The 27,711-nt window shown below is 37.3% G+C and overlaps 2 protein-coding genes and 2 pseudogenes across 2 annotated transcripts; 2 read left to right on the top strand and 2 right to left on the bottom strand.

The window, feature by feature from the left end:
* Positions 1–238: 238 nt before the first annotated feature.
* LOC110156796 (cytochrome P450 3A40-like) lies at positions 239–7,202 on the top strand (annotated as a pseudogene).
* A 1,719-nt stretch (positions 7,203–8,921) lies between these two features.
* On the top strand, positions 8,922–13,044 carry LOC110156925 (cytochrome P450 3A56-like; annotated as a pseudogene).
* Positions 13,045–13,274: 230 nt separating this feature from the next.
* On the bottom strand, positions 13,275–24,600 carry desi2 (desumoylating isopeptidase 2). Its single transcript, XM_020921511.2, has 5 exons — positions 24,460–24,600; positions 20,294–20,366; positions 20,107–20,200; positions 18,213–18,354; positions 13,275–15,433 (listed from the first exon to the last, which is right to left on the bottom strand). The coding sequence occupies exons 1-5, from the start codon at positions 24,496–24,498 to the stop codon at positions 15,125–15,127; spliced, it is 657 nt and encodes a 218-aa protein (XP_020777170.2). The 5' UTR covers positions 24,499–24,600; the 3' UTR covers positions 13,275–15,124.
* Positions 24,601–24,607: 7 nt separating this feature from the next.
* On the bottom strand, positions 24,608–27,679 carry mtrf1l (mitochondrial translational release factor 1-like). The gene is made up of 9 exons (XM_055162603.1): positions 26,914–27,679; positions 26,739–26,818; positions 26,381–26,485; positions 26,208–26,286; positions 25,942–26,105; positions 25,692–25,809; positions 25,469–25,605; positions 25,191–25,392; positions 24,608–24,717 (listed from the first exon to the last, which is right to left on the bottom strand). Exons 1-9 carry the CDS (start codon positions 27,335–27,337, stop codon positions 24,608–24,610), a joined length of 1,419 nt encoding a protein of 472 aa, XP_055018578.1. The 5' UTR covers positions 27,338–27,679.
* Between the last annotated feature and the right edge of the window lie 32 nt (positions 27,680–27,711).

The raw sequence follows: 27,711 nt of genomic DNA, 5'->3' as shown, positions 1-27,711 counted from the left end.
TTATAATCAGATTAACACAAGATAAATGCAGCAACAATTGGAATAAAAACCCTGTAGTTTACAACTGCAGTCTAATTACACGCAATATGTCCCTTCCTTATTCGTGGGATAATTACAGGTTCCCTTCACTGAGTTAAATAAGGCCATGTATGGTCCTGTACTTCCTTGTGTCAGCTTTCTAGGGTTATGGATCTGAGGTCACTAGAAAACTCCACCCACATCAATATAAATACAAAACAACTGTTTCCGTTTTCAGTGAGTTAGTCTGACAGGACAGGTTACTGTCTCATATTCCTTCTATAGTAAGTTCAAGAGAGGACAAGATACCAACCATGTTTCTTTTTTCATGGTTTTCAGCATCCACATGGACTCTGCTGGCTCTCTTTTTTACCCTGCTGTTGCTGTAAGTCGTGTTTTGTTTGTTAGCTCTTAAGCTGTAATTACTGCATACTCTTATCAAAGCCAACTGACCAAAGACATAGGGGCACAACAGAACCACAGGTAGGAAGATAATCTATAGTCACTATAGAAGTAAAAGAAATCGCCAGGTAGTCTATTAGTGATCTAGGTCTTATTGCAGACTTCAAAGTCTAAGTGTGAAATAGTTCTAATTTCAGATTCAGGTGACAAGCAAGTAGGTCTATGTTGAAAATAAGCGTTTTTGTTGTGTAAATGATTGTGTAATATTTTACACATATTGCAGCATATCTTGCTCTCTGACCAACAAGAACAGTCCTAGAGGTTTCTTACTCTCTCACAGAACATATTAAAAAAGACTGAAGTGACTTGATTTTTAGAGATTACCACCTTTAATTGTCTGTGTTATGATTATGATGCTATCATAGGCCTATTTATGGAGAGACAAATTCAGACAGCACATGCACTTTATATTTTATTGTCATGTTATTGCTTGTTATCCACTAATGTATTTTTAGGTATGGGATTTGGCCATATAGACTTTTCAAAAACCTGGGAATTCCTGGACCCACCCCCATTCCTTTTGTGGGAACAATGCTGTATTTAGGCAAGGTAAGGGTGTACCTTTCTACACACTATTGTAATGCTAATCCTCATGTTTCAAATTCACCCAAATCAACATGTTTTTTTTTTCTAGGGTGTTTTACCTTTTGACAGAGTGTGCCATCAGAAGTATGGAGATGTTTGGGGGTAGGATATTTTAAAGCATTTTTACAGATAAAGGTAAATTTTCCATTCATTTTCCCATTAAAAAAAATAAATCTTTAATTATTAAAGAGTTCAAAGACATTGCAGAGGCTAATACCTAGATGGTAACTATTATCCATTATGTGGTTGTTTTAAGTCCAATAAGTGCATTTAAAATGAAAGATTTGATAAGTGCTTTAATAACTTGGCGGTTAAAAACTAAAGTTTCAGAAACAGATTTAAAATGAAATTATTGGTCTTGTGGTCATTGGTTACCATATATCTGATTAGCCCTGAGCAAACTTGCAAACTTTGTTTTATGTATTTATTTGGGAAAGGTGAATGAGCAATTTACTGTCACTGTTGAGCTCCATTGATACAGCCTGTTGTAATTTAAAATAGCTTCACGAATACCTTTCTTAGGAGATGTTGAGTTTTCCTCTGTGTTTGTTGCCATTAGGCTGTATGATGCCCGACAGCCAGTTTTAATGGTGGCAGATCCTGAATTTATTAAGACAGTGTTGGTAAAGGAGTGCTACTCTGCATTTACCAATCGAAGGGTGAGTCTAACAGCTTAACCAAACAATTATAAAATATTGTGCTTTCATTTTATGATTATAAAAAATACAACATTTCTTATTAATTATTCGAAATCACACTATTTTCCCCAATTTCCCCTCATTTCTCACTACTGCACATATTATGCATGAGCAGACAAAATACTTCTAATGTGTGACAAAACAACAAAAACAAAAAGTCTCAGTGTATTTCAAAGTTCTTCAAGTGTTTAAATGTAAAAGTTAAATATTACTTGTCTTTGAATTCCTCAGGATACTAACATATCAGGTGAATTGAGTGATGCCATTACAACAGTAAAGGATGACAGGTGGAGGAGAATCCGTAACACACTGTCACCATGCTTCACCAGTGGGAGACTAAAGCAGGTGAAACTGAACTTCTTACCATGTTTTAATAATATAACCACAAAGTTTGCAGATATGCACACATGGTTTACTGTTATTTCTTTTACTATTACTTTTTCTGTGGTACAAAAGTTTTAATATTTATTGGATATTTTATTACAAAATATTTAAATACATAGTACCCATTGTTATTCAGTTCTTTCACCAAATAGCCTCACCCTATCTGGGCTACTACATTTCAATTCTGTCTGAGCAATATATTAAGTATACGGTTTTAAAAATCTTTTTACAGGTATTTCCCATAATCCATCGCTATGCAGAGCGACTAGTACAGACACTGGAGAAAACAAACCTGGATGAACCTGTGGATATTAAAGCGTAAGAAATGTGCCTATACCTGTCTAAAGCCCCAAATACTGTTTTCTGTTCTAACAGTTACAGTGAGGAAAATAAAGTATTTGAACACCCTGCTATTTAGCAAGTTCTCCCACTTAGAAATCATAGAGGGGTCTGAAATTTTCATCATAGGTGCATGTCCTCTGTGAGTGACAATCTGAAAAAAAAATATATGAAAATTTTATATCTATATCTATCCAGAAATCACAATGTATGATTTTTTAACTATTTGTATGATACAGCTGCAAATAAGTATTTGAACACCTGAGAAAAATCAATGTTAATATTTGGTACAGTAGCCTTTGTTTGCAATTACAGAGGTCAAACATTTCCTGTAGTTTTTCACAAGGTTTGCACACACTGCAGGAGGGATTTTGGCCCACTCCTACACACAGATCTTCTCTAGACTAGTCAGGTTTCTGGGCTGTTGCTGAGAAACACAGAGGTTGATCTCCCTCCAAAGCTTTTCTATTGGGTTTAGGTCTGGAAGCTGACTAGGCCATGCCAGAACCTTGATGTGCTTCTTACAGAGCCACTCTTTGGTTATCCTGGCTGTGTGCTTCGGCTCATTCGGGAAGGAGGTTGTTCCCCAAAATCATGCAATACATGGCCCCTGTCATCCTCTCCTTAATACAGTGCAGTCGCCCTGTCCCATGTGCAGAAAAACACCCCCACAGCATGACGCTACCACCCCATGCTTCACAGTAGGGATGGTACTCATCATTCTTCTTCCTCCAAACACAGTTAGTGGAATTATGATCAAAAAGTTCTTTTGGTCTGATCTGACCACATGACTTTCTCCCATGGCTCCTCTGGATCATCCAAATGGTCATTGGCAAACTTAAGACGGGCCTTGTGCTGGTTTAAGCAGGGGAACCTTCCATGCCATGCATGATTTCAAACCATGATGTCTTAGTGTATTACCAACAGTAACCTTGGAAACGGTAGTTCCAGCTCTCTTCAGGTCATTGACCAGCTCCTCCCGTATAGTTCTGGGCATATTCCTCACCATTCCTAGGATCACTGAGACCCCACGAGGTGAGATCTTGCCAGTCTCTCCAGATCTCTCCCAGTCTGAGGGAGATTGACAGTCATGTTTAGCGTGTTCCATTTTCTAATGATTGCTCCAACAGTGGACCTTTTTTCACCAAGCTGCTTGGCCATTTCCCTGTAGCCCTTTCCAGCCTTGTGGAGGTGTACAATTTTGTCTCTGGTGCTCTTTGGTCTTGGCCATATTAGTAGTTGGAGTCTTACTGATTGTACAGGGTGGACAGGTGTCTTTATGCAGCTAACGACCTCAAACAGGTGCATCTGTTTAAGGATAATAAATGGAGTGGAGGTGGACTTTTTAAAGACGGACTAACAAGTCTTTGAGGGTCAGAATTCTAGCTGATAGACAGGTGTTCAAATACTTATTTGCAGCTGCATCATACAAATAAATAGTTAAAAAATCATACATTGTGATTTCTGGATTTTTCTTTTCAGATTATGTCTCTCACAGTGGACATGCACCTATGATGAAAATTTCAGACTCCTCCATGATTTCTAAGTGGGAGAACTTGCAAAATAGCTGGGTGTTCAAATACTTATTTTCCTCACTGTATGTGCTTCAGATTTGTGGCCCCCTACAGTCTAGACGTTGTGTCCAGTGCATCCTTCAGTGTCGACACAGATGCCATAACCAGTCCAGATGGGCTTTTTACTACTCATTTGAAGAAGCTGATGAACTTCTCATTTTTGCTCTTGTTTATAATATGTATGGTTAAATTTATGTTAATGCTTAGGCTAATACAGCTTTGTGTAACCCCTGTCTCTCTGTCTGCAGTGGTGTTTCCCTTTGGTACACGGATAGTGAACGCTCTCGGTCTGTCCCTCTTTCCCAAAGCCACTATGGACTTTTTCTATGACATCATTAAAAAATTCAAAGATCAGCATCATTCAGACAAGACTGTAAGTAAGCAGCATGTATTATTATTATCTCTCTTATAAATGTTTGCAATGTGACCAATATTACATTTATATAAATTTGTATAGAGCCGAGGAGACTTCCTGCAAGTGATGATTCAGAATGAAATTCCTGAAATACCAAATGAAGATGAACAACCCAGTAAAGGTATGGTTTTGTATAACAGCTATGAATGGTCAGTCTCTTTAATCGATCAATTGCTTAATTACTTGATTGCTTAATAAGCTTAGCATTTGGTTACTGAGCTTTAAAACTGAACTAACAGTCATTATTAGGTAATTATGCTCAAAGGTTGGAAGGTATGGATAATATTATTGACATTTACACTTTTGTCTAGGTCTGACCGAGCATGAAATCCTTTCCCAAGCCATAATTTTCATCTTTGGGGGCTATGAGACCACCAGTGCCACTCTCTCCTACCTACTGTACCAGTTGGCCCTCAATCCTGAAGCTTTACAGAAATTACATGATGAGATTGACACCTGCTTACCTAAAGATGTAGTGTTCTGCAGTAGAATTAAACTCACTGTCTTACTGTACTGACTCTACCCTCCATTCTGTAGGCTCCAGTGTCTTATGAGGATCTGATGAGCCTGCAGTATTTGGATCAGTGTCTGAGTGAGTCCCAGCGTCTGATCCCAACTGCCCCACGTCTTGAGAGAGTATGTAAGAAGACAGTGCAGATCCACGGCATCACTGTCCCACAGGGGACCCTGGTGGGAATCCCTGTGGCCCTTTTGCACAAGGACCCACGGTTTTGGGACCAGCCTGAGTTCTTCAAACCAGAGAGGTTGGTGCAGCATTTTTAGGTCCGAGCGCCAGAAGCTGGCGAAGGGCCTATTAGTATCACAAAGCTCCTAGTGGCCGGAAATTGAAATGGCGCGACCTGACTCGCCGGTAGTGACCAGGGACCCTCGCCATGACATAGCAATGTGCCAGAAAATGTATAGTTTTTTGGCCAAAAAAAGCGGAACATTGTTCTCGTATCAGAATATATTCTTTCTTTCCTTCTTTCTTTCTTCTTCTTCTTCTTCTTTTTTTTTTTTCTCCTAACCAAATCACCCACTGAACCATGACGAAAAGTCCTGAAATTTTGCCATCTGGTAAAAGTCGCGCTTCTCTAACTTTTGGCTATTTCCATTTTCCAAAAATAAATAAAATGGCTCGTCAGCACCCCGAAACAATTCAAAAATGCATTAGGGAATAGGAATGACTCAAAAAAAAATTTGCACATACAATCATGAAATTTGACACAGAAGTCGATCATGTCAAGACAAGGAAAAAATATTATTACACCAACACCGTGCGCTCCACCAGGGGGCAGCAATATTGGCTTAAATTTTGGTATGTTTTTACGGACTCCTCAGAGAGCGTTCACCTGAATGAGCTCAAATTTGGTCCACATTATCTTAAGAGGTGGAACATCAAAGGTTATCAAATTTTTTCACACATGTCGTGTGATCTCTGAGCAGTGAAGCAACAAAAAATGCACACAATTTTGGAGATTTTTGGAGATGTACATATTGCTTCCATTTGCTCAAACACACTCCGATTTCAATGAAATTTGATACTATTGTTAAACTCTGCCCTAAAGCTACTTAATGTTAAAAAAAATTATTTGGTACATTAGCGCTCCCTACAGATTGAAACAAAATTTTATATGGGAGAAAGTTTTTCAAAAATTTCTGAAATTTTTCACAAAATTTAGTTTTGGCATCCTGATCCAAAAAGTCAATGACACCCATGCCATATTTTTTACAGTGTTTCCATAGCGATTACATAAACTCTTGATGTTATTCCAATGGTAAAATCACCCATTGCACAAACTTTGGCCGATTTCACTCAAATTCTAATCGTGAGTTCACACCCCGACTATGAACTGATTGATCTAAGAAAAATGGGTGCAATAGCGCCCCCTACAAAATTTGTATGGAAAAATAAGGTTTTATTTGTCATAGATATATAAAATTTGGTACCCACATTTGTGACATCTCAATTAAAAAACTCAGGGTTAGTTTAAGCTTAGAGTTATTAGGGTTAGTGTGGGGTGTGGTGTTTTGCGGGGTGCTGTGTTTGCGGGGCGTAGTGTTTGTGGGCGCAGCATTTGCGGGGCGCGATTCTTGCGGAGCGGGGAGCTTGCGGGGTGTGACATTTGCAGGACACGGTGTTTGCGAAGTGCGGCGTAGGCGCGCGAGGGATGATCATCGCTGCTTGCGGCTATATTATGTTTTTACTCTTATATATCACAATGCAATAACTAATGTAATGCATCTATAATGTAACGCCAGATTTAGTAAAGACCATGAGATCAGCCCATATGTGTACATGCCTTTTGGACAAGGGCCTCGCAACTGCATTGGGATGCGATACGCGATCCTAACTATGAAGATGGTTGTGGTGCCTCCTTCAGAGCTACACTTTGGAAACGTGTAAAGAAACTATGGTAAAGTTCATAGAATCATAATTTATTGTTTAAGTCGACTTGGGCAAAGGTCCAGTTTCATAACTGCTTTCTCATTTAGATTCCGCTGATGATGAACTGGAAGTCCGCACCTGTGAAGCCTATCAAACTCAAAATTATTCCAAGGAACCCTTCATAAATTCAGCATCTTTTTTGAAAGTATATGTGGTATATGTGTTGTATATGGTCATTGTCGGCAGCCTGTTTTTTCCTGTCTCTCTACTCCACAGCATGTTTGTACTCCAACCACAAGATGATTTAATTTTTTTCCCCCAATAAACATGGTAGATTAGCTTGTTTTTGTATATTTTTACACCTATGAAATTCACACACATTGAGTTTACATGTCTTATGGAGACATTACATTGACTGAAGACTGATCCATAGCCTTAACCACAGTTACTACCTGCCCAACACCCTTAACCTAAATCCACCCTTAAATCTATTTGAACCCATATCTTATCTTAACACACTCATTTTATAGTTACACACGTTCATAAATAAAATAACACTGTTTCAATATAAGTGTTATAATATTTAATAACATTTTAACTGGGTAGAAATCCACACAGCTCCAGTGAAGGCTTGGTGATGGATGTTTTTTTCTGTTCATAGCTCAGAAAAGGTGTGTAAAACATAACAAAGTGAACAACACAAAAAAATAAAACTTTTTACTGATAAGACATCACTTTAATACAACAAAAAATAAATTTTTGCTTAACAGACAACAATATAAACAAACAATCATGTCAAAATATCTTTGGCATAGGTGAAGTTAAAAAATAAATGAACTGGGATAAAATAAAAAGGCAGGTGGTTGGTAAAACCTGAAGTTATTTCTTTCTCTGTGTTTATTTAGTTCGACATGACCAGTAGGAGGGGCCAACTGCCAACATTGTTATGGTATAATACAGTACAATTCTCAAACCAGATTTGCGTACACCATAAACAACATATCAGCTTCATATCACAGAGCAGAGTATAAAACTGGACTTCAAAGTGATTATTTGCATACAAAAAGAGGGAAAATTAAGAAACAGGATAAAATAATTATATCTAAAAGCCTTTTTACATCCACAATTAAATCTCACTTTCACAAAAAGGCCTTCAGGCAATAATATTAATAATACCACATAGATAAACAATACTTGTCAGTTGTCCAGCTATTGTAAAGTCAGCCAGTAGTTTTATTGTGGGACGCACTGGGCAAATAAATTCTCTCTATAGATCTATATATCTTCTACTCATATCTATATACTTTTGTATTGTTGTGATATTTAAAATGTATGTAACTGAAGTAAAGTCTAATATTGGCTAAAATGGGACAAAGGGAATAATAATACATAATATTAGCATTGCTTTGTATGCCTTAATTTACGACATTGAAACAATTATAGGCCTATTTGCCTCTTTGCGTATTAGCTAGACACAATCGAAAACGGCATTAAAATAAAACAAGTAAATGAAGTAGTAAATGATAATGTGACCAAACGCTAATGTTTGAGGCTAGCATTAGCTCCATGCAGAAAGAAGGTAAAAGAAGGGTAAATTTGAAGCAGAAAAACAACAACAACAACAAAAAATACATCAAGTGGTGTTGACTTACCAGTAGTTTTATTTATGTATTTATTCATTTATTTATTTACACACTGGGCAATACAGTCAAACGGATTTATAACTGAAAGAAAAGATAATACCCACTAAACATGTGAGAAAAAGACAACGGGGTCAGTGAACGTACTTCCGCGTTTTGTATGGCGTGCGAACTGGTTCAAATGATGTCAAGCGGCGTTCTTATTAATTGAAATGTTTACTCGTGATTTGGGGTTATAATCAGATTAACACAAGATAAATGCAGCAACAATTGGAATAAAAACCCTGTAGTTTACAACTGCAGTCTAATTACACGCAATATGTCCCTTCCTTATTCGTGGGATAATTACAGGCTCCCTTCACTGAGTTAAATAAGGCCATGTATGGTCCTGTACTTCCTTGTGTCAGCTTTCTAGGGTTATGGATCTGAGGTCACTAGAGTGAAAAACTCCACCCACATCAATATAAATACAAAACAACCGTTTCCGTTTTCAGTGAGTTAGTCTGACAGGACAGGTTACTGTCTCATATTCCTTCTATAGTAAGTTCAAGAGAGGACAAGATACCAACCATGTTTCTTTTTTCATGGTTTTCAGCATCCACATGGACTCTGCTGGCTCTCTTTTTTACCCTGCTGTTGCTGTAAGTCGTGTTTTGTTTGTTAGCTCTTAAACTGTAATTACTGCATACTCTTATCAAAGCCAACTGACCAAAGACATAGGGGCACAACAGAACCACAGGTAGGAAGATAATCTATAGTCACTATAGAAGTAAAAGAAATCGCCAGGTAGTCTATTAGTGATCTAGGTCTTATTGCAGACTTCAAAGTCTAAGTGTGAAATAGTTCTAATTTCAGATTCAGGTGACAAGCAAGTAGGTCTATGTTGAAAATAAGCGTTTTTGTTGTGTAAATGATTGTGTAATATTTTACACATATTGCAGCATATCTTGCTCTCAGACCAACAGGAACAGTCTTAGAGGTTTCTTACTCTCTCACAGAACATATTAAAAAAAAGACTGAAGTGACGTGATTTTTAGAGATTACCACCTTTAATTGTCTGTGTTATGATTATGATGCTATCATAGGCCTATTTATGGAGAGACAAATTCAGACAGCACATGCACTTTATATTTTATTGTCATGTTATTGCTTGTTATCCACTAATGTATTTTTAGGTATGGGATTTGGCCATATAGACTTTTCAAAAACCTGGGAATTCCTGGACCTACCCCCATTCCTTTTGTGGGAACAATGCTGTATTTCAGCAAGGTAAGGGTGTACCTTTCTACACACTATTGTAATGCTAATCCTCATGTTTCAAATTCAACCAAATCAACATGTTTTTTTTTTTCTAGGTGTTTTTTACCTTTTGACAGAGTGTGCCACCAGAAGTATGGAGATGTTTGGGGGTAGGATATGTTAAAACATTTTTACAGAAAAACAAATCGTCACCTCTGGTGATGAGCATGTGCTGTCTCATAGGAGCTCAACAGCAACTGTTCTGGTTTTAGAGGTAAATTTTCCATTCATTTTCCCATTTTTTAAAATTTTTTATCTTTAATTATCAAAGATTTCAAAGACATTGCAGAGGCTAATACCTAGATGGTAACTATTATCCATTATGTGGTTGTTTTAAGTCCAATAAGTGCATTTAAAATGAAAGATTTAGCAAAGTGTTTAATAACTTGGCAGTTAAAAAACTAAAGTTTCAGAAACAGATTTAAAATAAAATTATAGGTCTTGTGGTCATTAGTTACCATATATAGCCCTGAGCAAGCTTGCAGACTTGTATTTATTTATTTATTTTCAGAAAATCTTTGGGAAAGATGAATGAGAAATTTACTTCTGGAACTGGAGGGTCGGTGGTCATTGTTGAGCTCCATTGATACAGCCTGTTGTAATTTTAAATACATTATTTAGGAGATGTTGAGTTTTCCTCTGTGTTTGTTGCCGTTAGGCTGTATGATGCCCGACAGCCAGTTTTAATGGTGGCAGATCCTGAAATTATTAAGACAGTGTTGGTAAAGGAGTGCTACTCTACATTTACCAATCGAAGGGTGAGTCTAACAGCTTAACCAAACAATCATAAAATACTGTGCTTTAGTTTTATGATTACAAAACATACAACAATTCTTATTCAAAATAACACTATTTTCCCCAATTTCCCCTCATTTCTCACTACTGCACATATTATGCATGAGCAGACAAAATACTTCTAATGTGTTACAAAACAACTAAACAAAAAGTCTCAATGTATTTCAAATTTATTGCAATGTTTAAATGTAAAATTAAAATTTTACTTGTGTTTGAATTGCTCAGGACACTAACATGTCAGATGAAACTGAGTGATGGCCATTACAGCAGTAAAGGATGACAGGTGGAGGAGAATCCGTAACACACTTTCACCATGCTTCACCAGTGGGAGACTAAAGCAGGTGAAACTGAACTTCTTACCATGTTTTAATAATATAACCACAAAGTCTGCAGACATGCACACATGGTTTACTGTTATTTCTTTTACTATTACTTTTTCTGTGGTACAAAAGTTTTAATATTTATTGGATATTTTATTACAAAATATTTAAATAAATAGTACCCATTGTTATTCAGTTCTTTCACCAAATAGCCTCACCCTATCTGGGCTACTACATTTCACTTCTATCTGAGCAATATATTAAGTATACGGTTTTCTAAATCTTTTTACAGGTATTTCCCATAATCCATCGCTATGCAGAGCGACTAGTACAGACACTGGAGAAAACAAACCTGGACGAACCTGTGGATATTAAAGCGTAAGAAATGTGCCTATACCTGTCTAAAGCCCCAAATACTGTTTTCTGTTCTAACAGTTATGTGCTTCAGATTTGTGGCCCCCTACAGTCTAGACGTTGTGTCCAGTGCATCCTTCAGTGTCGACACAGATGCCATTACCAGTCCAGATGGGCTTTTTACCACTCATTTGAAGAAAATGATGAACTTTTCAATTTTGCCCTTGCTTATATTACGTATGGTTAAATTTATGTTAATGCTTAGGCTAATACAGCTTTGTGTAACCCCTGTCTCTATGTCTGCAGTGGTGTTTCCCTTTGGTTCTCGAATAGTGAACGCTTTAGGGCTGCCTCTCTTTCCCAAAGCCAGTGTGGACTTTTTCTATGACATCATTAAAAAATTCAAAGATCAGCATCATTCAGACAAGACTGTAAGTAAGCAGCATGTATTATTATTATCTCTCTTATAAATGTTTGCAATGTGACCAATATTACATTTATATAAATTTGTATAGAGCCGAGGAGACTTCCTGCAAGTGATGATTCAGAATGAAATTCCTGAAATACCAAATGAAGAGATGAACAACCCAGTAAAGGTATGGTTTTTGTATACCAGTTAGGAATGGTCAGTCTCTTTAATCAATTAATTGATGGCTTAATAGACTTAGCATTTGACTATTTATTTGTAAAACTGAACTAACAGTCATTAGGTAATTATGCTCAAAGGTTGGAAGGTATGGATAATATTATTGACATTTACACTTTTGTCTAGGTCTGACCGAGCATGAAATCCTTTCCCAAGCCTTGGTTTTCATCTTTGGGGGCTATGAGACCACCAGTGCCACTCTCTCCTATCTACTGTACCAGCTGGCCCTCAATCCTGAAGCTTTACAGAAATTACATGATGAGATTGACACCTGCTTACCTAAAGATGTACAGTGTTCTGCAGTAGAATTAAACTCACTGTCTTACTGTACTGACTCTACCCTCCATTCTGTAGGCTCCAGTGTCTTATGAGGATCTGATGAGCCTGCAGTATTTGGATCAGTGTCTGAGTGAATCCCAGCGTCTGACCCCAACTGCCCCACGTCTTGAGAGAGCATGTAAGAAGACAGTGCAGATCCACGGCATCACTGTCCCAGAGGGGACCGTGATGGGAATCCCTGTGGCCCTTTTGCACAAGGACCCACGTTTTTGGGACCAGCCTGAGTTCTTCAAACCGGAGAGGTTGGTGCAGTGTTTTATATTTTTACTCTTTTTTATTTATCACAATGCAATAGCTAATGTAATGCATCAATAATGTAACTCCAGATTTAGTCAAGACCATGAGATCAGCCCATATGTGTTCATGCCTTTTGGACAAGGGCCTCGCAACTGCATTGGGATGCGATATGCGATCCTAACTATGAAGATGGTTGTGGTGCGCCTCCTTCAGAGCTACACTTTGGAAACGTGTAAAGAAACAACGGTAAAGCTCAGAGAACCATAATTTATTGTGTAAGTTGACCCAGGCAAAGGTCCAGTTTTATAACCAACTGCTTTCTCATTTAGATTCCGCTGCTGATGAACTGGAGGGCCGCACCTGTGAAGCCTATCAAACTCAAAATTGTTCCAAGGAACCCTTCATAAATTCAGCATCTTTTTTTAAAGTACATTTTCTTGGTATATGTTTTATATATGGTTATGGTCAGCAGCCTGTTTTGTCACGGCATGTTTGTACTCTAACCACAAGATGCTTTGAATGTTTTTTTCCACTAAAACATGGTAGATTATCTTGTTTTTGTGTATTTTTACATCTATGAAATTCACACACATTGAGTTTACATGTCTTATGGGGACATTGCATTGACTGAAGACTGATCCATAGCCTTAACCACAGTTACTACCTGCCCAACACCCTTAACCTAAATCCACCCTTAAATCTATTTGAACCCATATCTTATCTTAACACACTCATTTTATAGTTACACACATTCATAAATAAAATTGCACTGCTTCAATATAAGTGTTATAACATTTAATAACATTTTAACTGGGTAGAAATCCACACAGCTCCAGTGAAGGCTTGGTGATGGATGTTTTTTTTTCTGTTCATCGCTCAGAAAAGGTGTGTAACAGATAACAAAGTGAACAGCAGCAAAAAAAAAACTTTATATTGACAAGACAGCACTTATACAACAAGTACAACAAAAAACATAACTTTTAGCTTAACACACAGCAATATAAACAAACAATCATGTCAAAATATCTTTGGCATAGGTGAAGTAAAAAAATAAATGAACTGGGATAAATTAAAAAGGCAGGTGGTTGGTAAAACATGAAGTTATTTCTCTGTCTGTTTATTTAGTTCGATATGACCAGTAGGAGGTGCGAACTGCCAACATTGTTATGGTATAATATAGTACAATACTCAAACAGGACAGTTTTCAGATATATACACTGTCAGCATACACCTTCAGGGGGAAAAAAATCTTGAACGAAATTGTGGAGCACAGGATGGTAAAAAGAACAGTAAAAGTTATCTTTGAGGGTGTGTCTGTGCTGAGAAAAGGTGTCCAACTTGGCAGCTGTCTGCGTTCAAACAGATTTGCATACACAATACCCATAAACAAAATATCATCTTCATATCACAGAGCAGAGTATAAAACTGGACTTCAAAGTGATTATTCGCATACAAAAAATTGAAAATTAAGAAACAGGATAAAATAATTACATTTAAAAGCCTTTTTACATCCTGAGTTAAATCTCACTTTCACAAAAAGGCCTTCAGGCAATAATATTAGTAATACCACATAGATAAAAAATACTTGTCAGTTGTCCAGCTGTTGTAAAATCAGCTGCACGGCTCTTCTCTCTGTCCACAGGATCCACGTAAGACCCACCAGTTTGAAAAGGCAGCAACAAGGTCACGATATTAACTATTATCTTAGTTGGAATGTAAAAAACTTGACCTTTGTAAATAGGCCTACAACACACAAACAGATTTACAGTGTGAGGCGATGTAGAAAAAAATTGTTTCCACATTGTCTTACCGTTTCAGCAAAGCTACTCATCATCTATTTTTTTATGCAATGTTAACAATAGGCATAAAACTACAAAATGAACTCTTGAGAGCGTCTGCATCTCGAAATATAAGGCCTTTTGAGGTTCTTTATAAAGTAAATGTTTTTAAATCTCACTAAACTTGCATATATAGTGAACATAGTATTTCTTTTACATATGTTTGCAGTCATTTTTATATAAAGACTAAATGAAAGCAACAGCTGTTACTGCAGTGAATTTCAGGCAATGTTTTTGACCAGCTGGCCTTATGCTATTTTGCATTTTTTCCTGTCAAGGTTTTATGAAATGTAAAGACCTTTGCACCAGTGTAGTCAAGTTCCTAGAAAAAATATTCTTCAGTCAGGAATGATAAAAATCCAGCATTTGTCAACAGTTCTTTCTGCTCTTTCCAGCTGACATTCTTAGAGCAGATGAATTGCTTAAAGGTGCATTGTGTAACTTTTCTGGTTGGGGGTCCGTCACCTGCTTGTTTCTATGGATATGTCATTGCTCTGCCTGGAATGTTCCACAGTCTGACATTAAGCAGCTCGACCCAATATTTATTAAATTACTGGTGGTTTTCAAAAATACCATGAAAAACAGGCATTCTGACTGTGAGCCTCTCCACACATATGACCTATAACTTGGTTTTATTTGGTCTCCATGATGATAGAAATACTATACTGTGAAATATTCCAGACAAATCAGTAACGTATTTGACAGTCCCTCCACCAGAAAAGTTACACAATGCACCTTTAAATACAGCAATGACATCAGATTTGCAGCCATAGATTCTTGTGACTGCTTTTATTACCTGACAAAAAACAGTCCAGCCAGAGATCCTATCGGCGTGGCTGGTGGTGTCGGGGGAGTTCGGGGCACAGACGAGAGACTGGGTCTGGTTGGTGTGCATGGTGACATGGAGGCAAGGGAGGCAGTGGCGGCCGCGTCTTCTCCTTCCTCCAGATGCCCTCCCGCGTGCAGCTCTTGGCTCACGCTGGACTGCAGGGCGGCGGGAGTCAGCCACTCTTTGGGCAGGCAGCTCTGGAGGAATGGCACGCACGAGCTGAAGTAGGCCAGACGGTTGACCCAGCGAGGGATCTCTCTGCCACACAAGATCTGGGAATGGGAACAGAATTCAATGCTACAAATCCCTGTAACATCTGTACAAACTTGTTTTTACATCTTGGACTATGTTTGAAGGTCCTATATTCCTCTCATGAACTTTAAGCCATGTGAAAATGTTATAACCTCATCAAAAACATACCCTGTGTTTTGTTTTCCTCACACAGGTTTGAGTAATCATTTATTATTACTCTGTCTACATCTATAAACTCAAAATGCTCTGCTCCACCATGTGATGTCATGAAGTAGGTTTCAAGTTGGCCACTCCTTTTTACCTTTAGTTCAGTAGTGACTGGTAATTACAGGGCTGAAATTACCCAAATTATAAAAACACAGTGGAGCACTTCCTGTATTACTACATGACATCACAAGTTGTGATGAGTGTTTTCTGTCTGAAAGAAGAACTCCTAAATATATAGGGTTTGTGTGTTAAACACATGTGAATGAAATAAAACACTACTCCAGGTATGTTTCTGATGAGGAAACAACATTATAGAATAGATCAGAAAACAGAGTAATAAAAGGCCCCTTTAAATATATTCAAGTACACCACCTGCCCCATATGTCATAAATACAGGCCTATAAACTGAGTTATCATTTGAAACCGGCCATAAAATACTATATTAAATTAGATAATGATATCATCACATTTTGGTTTCACATTACATTATAAAAACTGACAAGTAATGAAGACGTACACAAATGATTATGGTTCCAGTTAGTAAGAATAGTGTAGGAGAAGAAGTGAATATCATTATGTGTGGAGCTGAATTTAAAGCATGTGGCCACAACATCCTGATTTTGACATTGCCAGAAAAATAACTAACAGAATCCCAAATGTGAAGCCTTTGTATGTTTTTACTCACTTGCTGTGTTTAATGACGCCAGTTATTTCCTGCTCTGACAGTGTTATTATCACATTACAGCATAAAGAAGCTTTCCCAAATACAAACCCTGCATTTTAATTAAACATCAAAGCTACTGACAGACTGAGGGCTTTCTGAGGATCCAGGAGGAAGGACCCCAATTGAACCACAATAAGGCTTAATAAGCACTGGTGACATGTTTTGCTTCTTCGTGTACACAAACAGGCAAGTAGTAATCTGTGTAGTTGTAAATGTGTACAAGACAGTAGTGAGACCTGCTGTGGTGCATAACTTAGAAACACTAAAAGACAGGAAGGAAGTCAGTGGTAGAATTAACTTCTCAAGTGGCAAAAATGAAAAGGCTTTGATTAAAGAAGGGAAAACACAATATAATGTTAGATGTTTTGTTGTGAAAGTTATAGGGGTGTGCATATAGGGAAGAAACTGTGGTAAATAATACTAAGGTTGAAGCAGGCATGGAGCAAGATTATCTTCCAGCTAGGTAATCTTGATCATAAACCGAGCTGAAAATCTGAAGGGCAGATTTAAAGAGGAGTTGTGTTTAATTCAGGCATGTTTGACACAAAAATCCTGCATATTTAGTTCTTCTCTCAAACAGAAAACACTCCACCTTGTGATGTCATGTGGTAATACAGGAAACGCTCCACTGTGTTTTTAAATAATAAAAAATAATTTTAGCTCTAGAATTACCAATATCTACTTAACAAAAGGTAAAAGGTAGCGATTAACCACCACTACATAACATCACAAGGTGTGATGTAGATGTAGACATAGGATTGAAGATTTGAGGGTTACTCAAAAATGTGTGAATCAAACAAAACACAACTATAGGTATGTTTCTGATGATGTAACAACATAAAAAAAAAATGGCTTAAAGCTCACAAATAATTTGAATGAAGGTGTATGGCGTATAAAAAACACAGTGTGGTACGTCCTGTATTACCACATGACAGTGAGTGTTTCCTAAGAACATAGCCTAAGGTTAGTTTGTGATTTTGAATGAAACAAAACACAACTCCAAATATCTTTGTGATGAGGAAACAACATTATAACAGATCAGAAAATAGTGTACTAGTAATATGGCCCCTTTAAGGCATTAGTGTCTGAACAGTGTGTGTGTGTGCTTACATGTCCAAGCCTGTGTGCATTTCTTAATCCATGCTACAGACAGTGACAGTAAGATGTGGGCTCATTAGTCACACACTGAAAAGCTGATTTAACACACACAGAGGTAGTAGAGCTTTGATAAAAGAAAACTGTATCATTTTGCACATTTGTATCTAGTGTAGCAAAAGTAGTCAGGTGCCTTCAACTGTGTATTAGACCTGTCACTATAACACATTTTGAAGAATGATATATTGTCACAGAGATATACTGCGATAAAAGATAATACTGAAACTACTTTAGGGCTCTGTCACAAAGCAGAATAATAAAAGTAAACACATTTTTATATACAGTATCATTAAAAAGCTGAGCTGCAACAAATAAATGGCAGACTGAACTAATAATTAGTCATAGAAGTTATTAAGTTATTAAGTTTACCATCTACACCTTAAATCTTCCATATCTTACATAAAAATGGTGAAAATCTCCCCACTATTGCAAAGAAATTGTACACCCAATAGCATGTCCCAAAATATATTTTACAAAATCGAGTAATTATCGTGAAAACACACATACAAAAAACATACAAAAATAAGTATTCAGAATTCTAATTTTGAGTAACTATTCTGCTAATATCAAGTGAGCACCCCCTTGGAAGACCTTAGCAGCCCCTTAGCCTCTCCAACAATAAATGTGACTAGGCCTGTCATGACAGACCTTACCACTGTGTTCCCCCTCGTCTTAAAACAGCTCATTTCAGCTCTGTGTGAGTGCAAACAAACCTCGGACAGAGATGAGGAGAAGTGGTTGCAGTTCTTGTGCATGAGATGGTAGGCATTGCCCTTGAACTCCTTCCCCATCTCTTCCACAATCCGCTCCACATCCTCCTCTGTGAAGTCTGTGGTACCCAGAAGGATGGCCTCTCTGTACACACAAGGTGGTTAACAGTCAAAATAAACAAAAACTACATAAAACACAGAGAGTAGTACGTAGCATTCATAGACAGTATATGGACAGAGCTAACCCGCTAGCCACCACGTTCCAAAAAGGAAGTGATCATGGGGGTGCTTCCGGCTCTGGCTCCAGTTGACTTTACACTGAAAAATTGTCACGCCTCTCTCTGTAACTGCTGTGGTGAGCCTCTTTATTTTGGTCTTAAAATGTTTATATTAACTAGCTCTACATGATCATGGTGTTTTTCTTTTACTATTTTGTCCGTTAATACATTCCTATTCCTAATATGGAACTGGCTCCAAATTCTCTCCTATAACAGCTAGCCTCGTGAGCTTCATTTGACTGAAGCCAAATGCTATGGGTGACATCACACTCCCTAAGTCCACTTCTTTATACAGTCTATGGTAGCATCATTAGCACTGATTCAAAAATATATGTACAACGAATCACAGTAGGATTCCATTAGCTGCCATATACTTAGATACTAACACCACTTATTTTTTGCTGTAGAATCTGAGAGCCTAGAACAAGGATCTGATTCAGTTGTATACAAGAAGTTATTTCAACTGTGAAAAAATAAGTCTTCTGACAATGTACATTTCTTATCTGGGGACACTGCCAAATAAGATTTCTGAAATATTTGACAAAGTTCCTTCACACTACATCTTAAAATGACATGTTTGGGCCCTCACTGCCCAAAGCAGCAGTATTTCAATACAATAACTGGTTGTTTCATAGCTCACAAACCTGCAAAATGAAATGTGATTATTCATATCCCTGTACACTAAAGTTAAACATCTATATTTTATCTTGTCAGTAGTCTCACACAGACACACACACACCCACACACAGCAACGTTGTGAGGTAAAATCCTCTTCTGTGTTTTGAGTATTTTCAGGGAGAGCCCAGAGCCACAGGGCAAATCAACTAGAGCAGAAGTAACCCAAAGCTCCACTCAGATGAATGTAGGAATCCTCACATATATTGAATTATACAGTCTCCACATTCATCCAGACCCAGAAATACCAGTGAAAATCAATGTCTACTGTAACACTGCTGGCTCATGGTCAGGGCAGATTTGTTACAGCACTAGTCAGAGAAACAAAGTCGACAAAAATAACTATAAAATTCCTAACCTCTTTGGGGAAGGTAACTTGTGAAGCATTATACCGGATATTTTCTTCAAAAATGTATTCTTTAATTTATTCTTTTTGCATGCACACATTCTGTATTCTGTCTGAAAATTATCCACTGACCAAGAATAATGAACTGTGAAATTAAATCATGCTTCTCCACATGTTTTTCCAGATATTTTAGTCAGATGAAACTGGAGTTGTAGTTAGAATTCTAAAGTAGCTCTAACTTCAAAATACAAAATAATTTCATGAATTAATGTAACTTTTCATATTAGAGCAATTAGGGTGAAATTGCATCATGCTTCTCCACATGTTTTTCCACATTTCAGTCCAATGAAACTACAGCTATGAAGCATTCCTTTAGAATTTAAACTTCAAAATACTAAATATTTTGATGAATTAATGCAACTTTTCTTATTAAAGCATTTTCAGGTTATAGGCAACTGGTATTTGTTATCATTCAGGTCAAAATATAATTAACCAAAAAAAAAGAAAGAAATAAATTTTGGTTCCATAAAAATAGTGATATTATTCAGCATTTGCACCATGTAATTCACAAATGAAAGACAATGGCACCAGAACTCACTTGAATTTGAACGTGTCACCGAGCTCCATTGCATCTCCTGGAGTGATCTCGAAAATTCCTGAGAAAGGGTACGGGTGTCCGCCATAAGCAAACTCTGACAACACATTTGAGAAAAAAATGCTTTGATCATACAAATAATAAATACTACACATATCATGGCATTTTGTATATTTTCAGAATAACATACCTCTTCCATAGATCTCAACCCCTGAGTGAAAGACCCCGATGCCCAGAGAGGTGGTGAACTCATTGATCCAGTACTGCAAAAAGACATGAAAAAATATAAGTAAGAGTACATATTCTTTGTACAATATGAAAACTGGTAGAGAATGTGTGGAAGGTAATGTAAATTCATGTTTTAGTTATGTCATAAACCAGAATGAAAGGTCAGGATCCCTGTGACAGTGTGGTTTACACAGATCACTTACACAAAGATTTGCTCCTGAGGAAACGCAACCAATCAATAATTGATCACAGCATCTCTGATCCCTGGTGTTACCTTCCACCTTTAAGTTTTCATACAAAGCTGTGCGGAAGCTCATTGGCTGGACTGTTGCTAGGCAAAACTACTAAGGTATACGTTTGCAAACTTAAAATTTCTACTTCCAAAAGAGTTTATTAATACACCTTCTGGTGTTTACCTATCTGTAGTTTATGTGTCGATGTTTATGTGTCAGTGATTCATTTGCAATGCACAAAGCTGTAGCAGATAGAGAGCAGGATTGTCCAAAAATATCCAGATAATGAATACTAGGACTAGGTACTCAATTGTACGTGTATGTAATTGTAAGATTGCAAGATTAATACAAAAAAAAAAAAAAAAAACATACATAAGAAAAGTTGACCTTGATCTTGTTAATTACTCTTTATTATATTATTGGTTAAAATAATATATTTTAAATATTAATCATCATTATGTTAGGAAGTACTGAGCCTTGTGAAACTGAATTTGAAATATTTGTATTGTCTTGTATTGTATTGTGTGTGTATTGTGACAAGACTAGACTCTAAAAATAACTAATTGTAGCATATCTGTGACGAAGCTCTTTGTTAGATCTCCTCGTCCTCCTACTCAGAGGTGAAATAAGACTCTTATCTCAGACCTCATTACTTCAAAGCTTGTTAAAACTCTCCTCTGCCTCAAAGCCACAGAAGAGGAGTGTGTGCAGGAGAATAGTGGTAAATTAATTTCAGCTTGTGAATGACAAAACACATATTTTCAAATTCACAATACTGATATAGTTATAGACCAGTATGCAGTAAACACAATCACAAATAAAATGTCTTAAAAGAGAGTCACTGAGAACAAAACTAAAGTCACAAAGGAAGGAAACTGATGCAGAGCAAGATAAAAACAGACATGAAATTAGGTGTTGGCAATATGTTACACTACAGTATCAGGAAATGCTGGCTTACTTGTAAATCTTAGCTAATACAGTATAGCTATAGTCTCTTACTGCCAAAGACATAATTCAAATCCCCTTTTCACAACTGAACAATGCTTAATTTGCATTTGTTTACTTGTTTTTGCAATTATGGTATTTGTTTCTTTATTCCAGTTGTCTAAACTAATGTGTTCTGTATAGAATACAGGTCAACACACAGCAGTGAGGCCTGATATACAGTATCTTCTTGTTCTTTTGTCCACACATCTGGTTGGTAACAATGCAGTCCTAGTGCAGTTGGGGGGGCAGATATAGAGTCACTGGGGCAGATATATAGTCACTAGGGCAGGTATACAGTCACTCGGGCAGATATAGAATCACTGGAGCAGTGACATGGAGCATGGGGGCAGACAGGTGAGGCGAAGGTAATGTTGTCTCATTAAAGGACCAGGCTTAAGCACTCAGAGCTTGACAGGAAATCCACTTAAAGCAGCACAGTGCGAAACTCAGCAACAAAATGGCATGGGACCATAATGTAAATGTTGTATCTCAATTATCATGGTTTGCTTGCGATAGACAATAATATCAAGCAATTATTAAAATTGCAGTCACTTGTATGGAAAATGAATAGAAATATTCTCAAATTACTACATGGGTCAGTTAAAAAGGCATTCTCTTATTATGATCTAGTTCTGTGTTAAAATAACTATTATAGAATTTTACTTTGTTGTAGCTTTGATGTTCGTTTTGTTTGGTGGTAATGACTTTTATGTTTGTTGGAAATTATCACAATTATACAAAATGTGCTTTGACAGATAATTAGGCCTGTCACATTAATTACTATACCGGCATATCGTTTAATACATGCGAGATGGAACAATAATTTTTGAGGGTCAGTATTTATTGTCAGTAATTTTTCTTTGCACTGACGGGGAACATTTTCTTATTTTTCTGTTCTACGATCAGATTTCATTGGAGCTGGAGAGAGTTGAAGAACTTCCATGACTCATTATAGAGATAAAACAACTACTAAAGTGTTTCATTCTGCTATTTATTTATTGCAATTTGTGTTTTTTTAACCATATTGTAGGTTTAGAATAGTTTTTGGTAATTTTGTTTTACGATGAGTAAATCAGTGGCATAAATTAGTTTCAATATTCTTATTTATCATCTATATTTTCTGCATATTATTATTATTATTATTATTATTATTATAGCGTTCTCTTTTATTCACAGTCAGCGATAGTATTCTTTATTGTTTTATCCCTACAGCACAACAAGGAGGAAAACCAAGGGACCATCTCAATATCGTCAGTAGCATCAGTCACTATTGATCCACAAAATGAGTGAATCAGCCTCTGTATCAGCTCATTCACCAGAGGGAAGTTTGTGCTTGACCTTGATGGAAGATTTTCTGTGTTTAAATAAATGCTGCAAACACCAAATGAGCTAGAATAATTTCCACACTTCCCTAATGGTTCAATAATAATCAATGGAGCTATAATTTTACCTGGAAAGCTCCAAAACATGAAAATATATCCATTAAAATAAACAAGATAGTAACGCCACAAGGTTGATACTGGCCAGATGAAAGACGGTTCAACTCACTGTAATATTTAAGCAATAAAAACACCTATATTTGTATAAATGAAATACAAATATGTTTAATGCTATACTGTGGAGCATTTCAGGCAAGACAATAACATCGCAGCAGACCAGCAGGTTAAAAGTAAAGGAAAAGTTAAACATCGAAATTAAGGTAAATATAGATTAATTATAGTATTAAACATTTAATCTAGAACCAATCCTCCAAAAGGAAACCCCATCAATACAAATTAAATAAGGCAGTGTATAGTGAGCTTCCCTGCACTAATAGTATTACTAGGTCACTACTACTGCAGCCATTCATAAGAGTCAGAGTGGGGCAGATAAAAGCCCTGCAGTGTGTGGAGAAGAGAGAGAAGAGTCTAGTGAACATAGAGGAAGTGAAAGAAGAAGGGAGGAGACAAAAGACAAGGAGAGGAAGATGAAAGAGAAGCATTAGAGCATCAAACTGTGGAGGAGGGGAGAGGTCAACGCTATAACATCTGTAATTGAGGCTAGATGATCCAGTAAATGATGTAGTATTAAACATCTTTTGGGAAAATCAACCTACACCAGTTTACTCAAAAATAACAACAACTCATGTTTAATTTCTATTCAGTTTTTATTTCTCCCTTTAAATTGACCATAATATAGGCTATAATAATACCAGTGTCTCCTGATGACAGTACTGCACTGATGACTACACACTGACTCAAAGATGACCCACTACAGTCAAACACAAAGAGCTGTAGATGTTATCAAACCATCTGCTGGCCTGGGACACCTGACCACTGTTTTAGCTACAGCAGCTTAAAACCAAAAGAGGTGACTGCTTGGTTTCATTTATGTCCTTATATCGGTATAGTCAGTTAAAGTAAAGATAATCTATACAGCCCTAGTAGTTATAGCATTTCCTTTTGGCAGGAAATCTATAAGCCTATTGTTAATGTGCATGCTCTCTTGCAATATTGTGTAAAATACTATCGAAAGTTAATTTCACATAGATTACAGAGGATCAGAGAATACTGTTGTGGCAGTGACAAAGACAATGAAAGGAAAGAAAATGTTAGGACTAATACAATATTAGTGAAATTGTGAAGGTAAATGATCATAAGGGTTTTACATAGGCATGGGCTACTCATAATATATTTGGGTCACTTCATATTTTATGTGTTGTTGCTCATTGTCATTATAATAATAAAATTTGTTATGAAAGAAATCAAAATATAAACTGAGCACGAGGTTCCCCTTTCTTGCAAAATTGCACACAGAAAAATGTGAAATGTGTACTGCAATCTGAATAAATACGAAAAAAAAAAAAAAACTAAACAAAACAACACGTTAAAATCAAGTATTATACTACTAACCCTTTATATTATCTTACCATATCATAGACATTGAGTATTATCGGCTCGCTTGCCATCACTGGGATCAGACTTCCTCTACGGCGCCTCCAGAAGCTTCACCTCGGCGACAGATCCAAACTTATGCGCCCAACAAAAATAACCCCAAGCTCGGTCCCCAGTCCTCGCTTACGCCTGGGCAGATCGACAGTCCAGCTTCATAGCCAGATGTGAAAACGCCAGAGATCCGCGAACGATCAAGCGGTCCAACAACATCTGACTGCTTTGTCTAAATCTCCCTTAGAAACAAAACAGATGAGACTCTTGTCAAAATCACTTAAATCCGTTCAGCCGCAAGGGTCTAAGGTAGACAAAATCGAAAAGTATTTATTTCCACATTTACGAACATTTTGATATTTTACGGCCAAGTGGCGTCTTTTTGTTATGGATAAAAGAGATTGCTTCGACAAAAAAGCAGCTAACTCCTTTGAAGCCTAGCTAGGGGTTGCGCTCGGGCAGGATCATGGGCAGGATGCGATACAGTAGTGAGAAAGAGAAAGCGAGTACGAGCGCTAAGCAGATCGACGATTCTGGACTCCATTAATCAACCTGGGAAAGATTGGTGCATTATGGGTAATGTAGTTTCTATGGTTTACAAGCCAGGCTAAATAAGCACATAGGCCTACTTTATATAATTCATTTTTTATTAATTATATTAAGATAAACAAATGAATAGGCCATGTAAGCTATATCCAATGGATGCATTTTCAACCTTGATCATTATCTCCCAACAGTTCTAAGAGAGCCTCCTGGTTTGAAAAGTCTTGCAGTGATGAATTCATCTCATCCAATAGATCCTCTCCAAGTAGAAAACTCTTTAAGTCATGCAGTGTCATGCCAATGCGGTGGTCAGTTATGCGATCTTGAGAAAAGTTGTATGTCCGAATCTTCTCTGACCTACCTTTTGTGCCAACCTAAGAAAGCACAAAAACTCTGATAAACATAGTAAGTTAGCAAATACTCTCCCGTATTCCACCCAAATAGTTTCACCTGTATTTTACGCTGCTGGTACCGTTTGCTGGTCTCTTCCTCTAGTTTCATACTGTACAGCTTGGCTCGAAGGACCTTCATGGCTGTTTCTTTATTTTTTATCTGGGACCTTTCCTGCTGACATTCTGCAACGACACCTTAAAAAGGAAAGATACATTTTGTAAAGGGTTATACATACATAAAAACTGACTTATCACAGTGACTCCAGTGTTTATGGATTTACCTGTGGGCATGTGGACTATTCTAACTGCACTGTCAGTGGTGTTGACATGTTGACCTCCTGCACCACTTGCCCTCTTAGTTTCAATCTTCAGATCTTTGGGGTTTATGCTGAAAGAGATCTACAGACACACAAGAGCAGATGTCATAGTACATACATACATAGTACATGATCATACTCATGGAGGCAGATAATGTCTCAAAGGTGATCCTCATGTTTCTAGAACTCTTAAATGTTTTTATACAACACTTACCTCAGTGGGTTGTGGTAGTACAGCCACAGTCATAGTGCTGGTGTGCATTCGTCCTTGTTTCTCTGTCTTGGGAACTCTTTGTACTCGATGGACCCCCGCCTCAAACTTCATTTTCTTATAGCACTGCTCACCACTAACACTGGCCGAAGCACGGCGCACCCCTCCTATGAAGCAAGTTAAAAGTGGAAATGTGTTATTATATATTTCATTATTGTTATTTAGAACAACTTAAAAGAGGACACATATTTTCCCTCACTGCCACTAACCTAAATCACTGCTCATATACTCCAGGACGTCAAAAGACCAGCTGTGGTAGTGAGCAAAACCCTGGTACATGTCAAACACCTTTGGAAAAAAAATCAGTGTCATTATTACTACTAATATGTAATTTATTTTGAAAACATTCATATATATATAGATAGCATAAGCATGTTCTTACCTCAGCAGTAAACAACATAGCTTCCTGGCCCCCTACTCCGGCAGTGACTTCCAGGACTAGGTCAGTGAGGTCTGCATCCTCCTCTGGTATCAGCAGATCCAGGATCTGATAATGCATTTTGGGTGTTACGGTGGCTGCAGTTACACACACACTCAAAATCTGATTATTACCAGATTTTTGGAGTTAGTTTTTTTTTCTGATCATGGTCCCTCAGATTACTCACATCAGATTGTGTGGTTTGTATGTCATGTCATTTAAATAATTTTAAAAGGTCCAGAAATCAGTTAATTGGTTTTTAATGTGCATGTAAACTTGTTCAGTGTTTTATTACTCTCACACTTGTGTGGTCACTTTCTACCTTTTGTCTGAAAGCTTGAATGTCCTGTAAACAGGCTTCTCTCTCCTGCTCTGCCAGTTGTCTGAGTGTTTGATCTTCATCTGTAAAACACAGTGAAACTTCACACCTGTCTCATGGTACTTTTACAAGTCTCTGTAGGATCTGTGACATAGAACCATTGGTCTGCCTCACTCACCTTTGAGCAGAACCTCTGTTTCTGCCATCTCTTCTTCTTTGGCCCTCAGTTCTTTGATGCTCTGTATGACCGGACTGAGGCGGGACACTTTGGTTCGCTTGGCTCTTTGCTCTTCCTCTCCTTCTTCTATCTCATTATTGTTGACTGCATTTAAACAGTCATTGTACTCATTCTCCACCTGTTTGAGATAGTCTTGGAGGGATGTTCTGGCAAAAATCTCTTCCAGGGAGAGAACCTTGGGCCCCAGTAGTGATGCAGTGGTACTTAGAGTTCTCTTGGACATCCCATTAAAAACAATACCATGCAGTAACCGCCCATCTAAAAACCCTCTTCTCCTGTACACTTCACGGTGTATATTTTGTAATGAAGGCTTCAATACAAGCTTGAGTGTTTGAAATAAGGATGGGTAACTTCTCCAAACCATTTTACAATCGCTAAAACTACTTTCAACAAAATAAATGGAGCAACTGACGTCCAGAGAAACTTAATAGAGCAATTTTAAATATATTTTACATAACAATTCAAGAATATAATGGAAGTGAGCTATTTTCTGATTTTGTCTGGGTTCATTTTTGGGTGTGCTACAACTTTCTAAATTCAATATTACCGACAAAAAGATAAAAGATAAAATTAAATATATTCACGTCGTTGTTGTCACAATCAGGTTCCGTTATTAAAGCCCGTTTCACAAATACGTTTCTATTTACCAGGTTGCTGAAGGGCGCTGACATATTGGATGCACTCCGCATGCGCAGTGCGTGCAAACACGTTTTGCTTTATTAAGCAGGGACTGACCTC

Source organism: Boleophthalmus pectinirostris, unplaced genomic scaffold, assembly GCF_026225935.1.
Source record: "Boleophthalmus pectinirostris isolate CB_2022bp ecotype Guang Dong unplaced genomic scaffold, ASM2622593v1 HiC_scaffold_5, whole genome shotgun sequence".
Classification (NCBI taxonomy): domain Eukaryota; kingdom Metazoa; phylum Chordata; class Actinopteri; order Gobiiformes; family Gobiidae; genus Boleophthalmus; species Boleophthalmus pectinirostris.
Note: the sequence above shows the minus strand (reverse complement) of the source record. Positions and strands in the feature narration are given on the sequence as shown.

Coding starts and splice junctions, on each gene's coding strand:
- desi2 (XM_020921511.2), bottom strand. CDS start 24,498: ATGGCAAGCGAGCCGATAATACTCAATGTCTATGATATG. Junction 20,367..24,459: donor TACTCAATGTCTATGATATG/GTAAGATAATAT, acceptor GTCTTTTTGCAG/TACTGGATCAATGAGTTCAC. Junction 20,201..20,293: donor GGTTGAGATCTATGGAAGAG/GTATGTTATTCT, acceptor ATGTGTTGTCAG/AGTTTGCTTATGGCGGACAC.
- mtrf1l (XM_055162603.1), bottom strand. CDS start 27,337: ATGGTTTGGAGAAGTTACCCATCCTTATTTCAAACACTCAAGCTTGTA. Junction 26,287..26,380: donor CTATGTTGTTTACTGCTGAG/GTAAGAACATGC, acceptor TTTTTTCCAAAG/GTGTTTGACATGTACCAGGG. Junction 25,810..25,941: donor TACTACCACAACCCACTGAG/GTAAGTGTTGTA, acceptor GTGTGTCTGTAG/ATCTCTTTCAGCATAAACCC.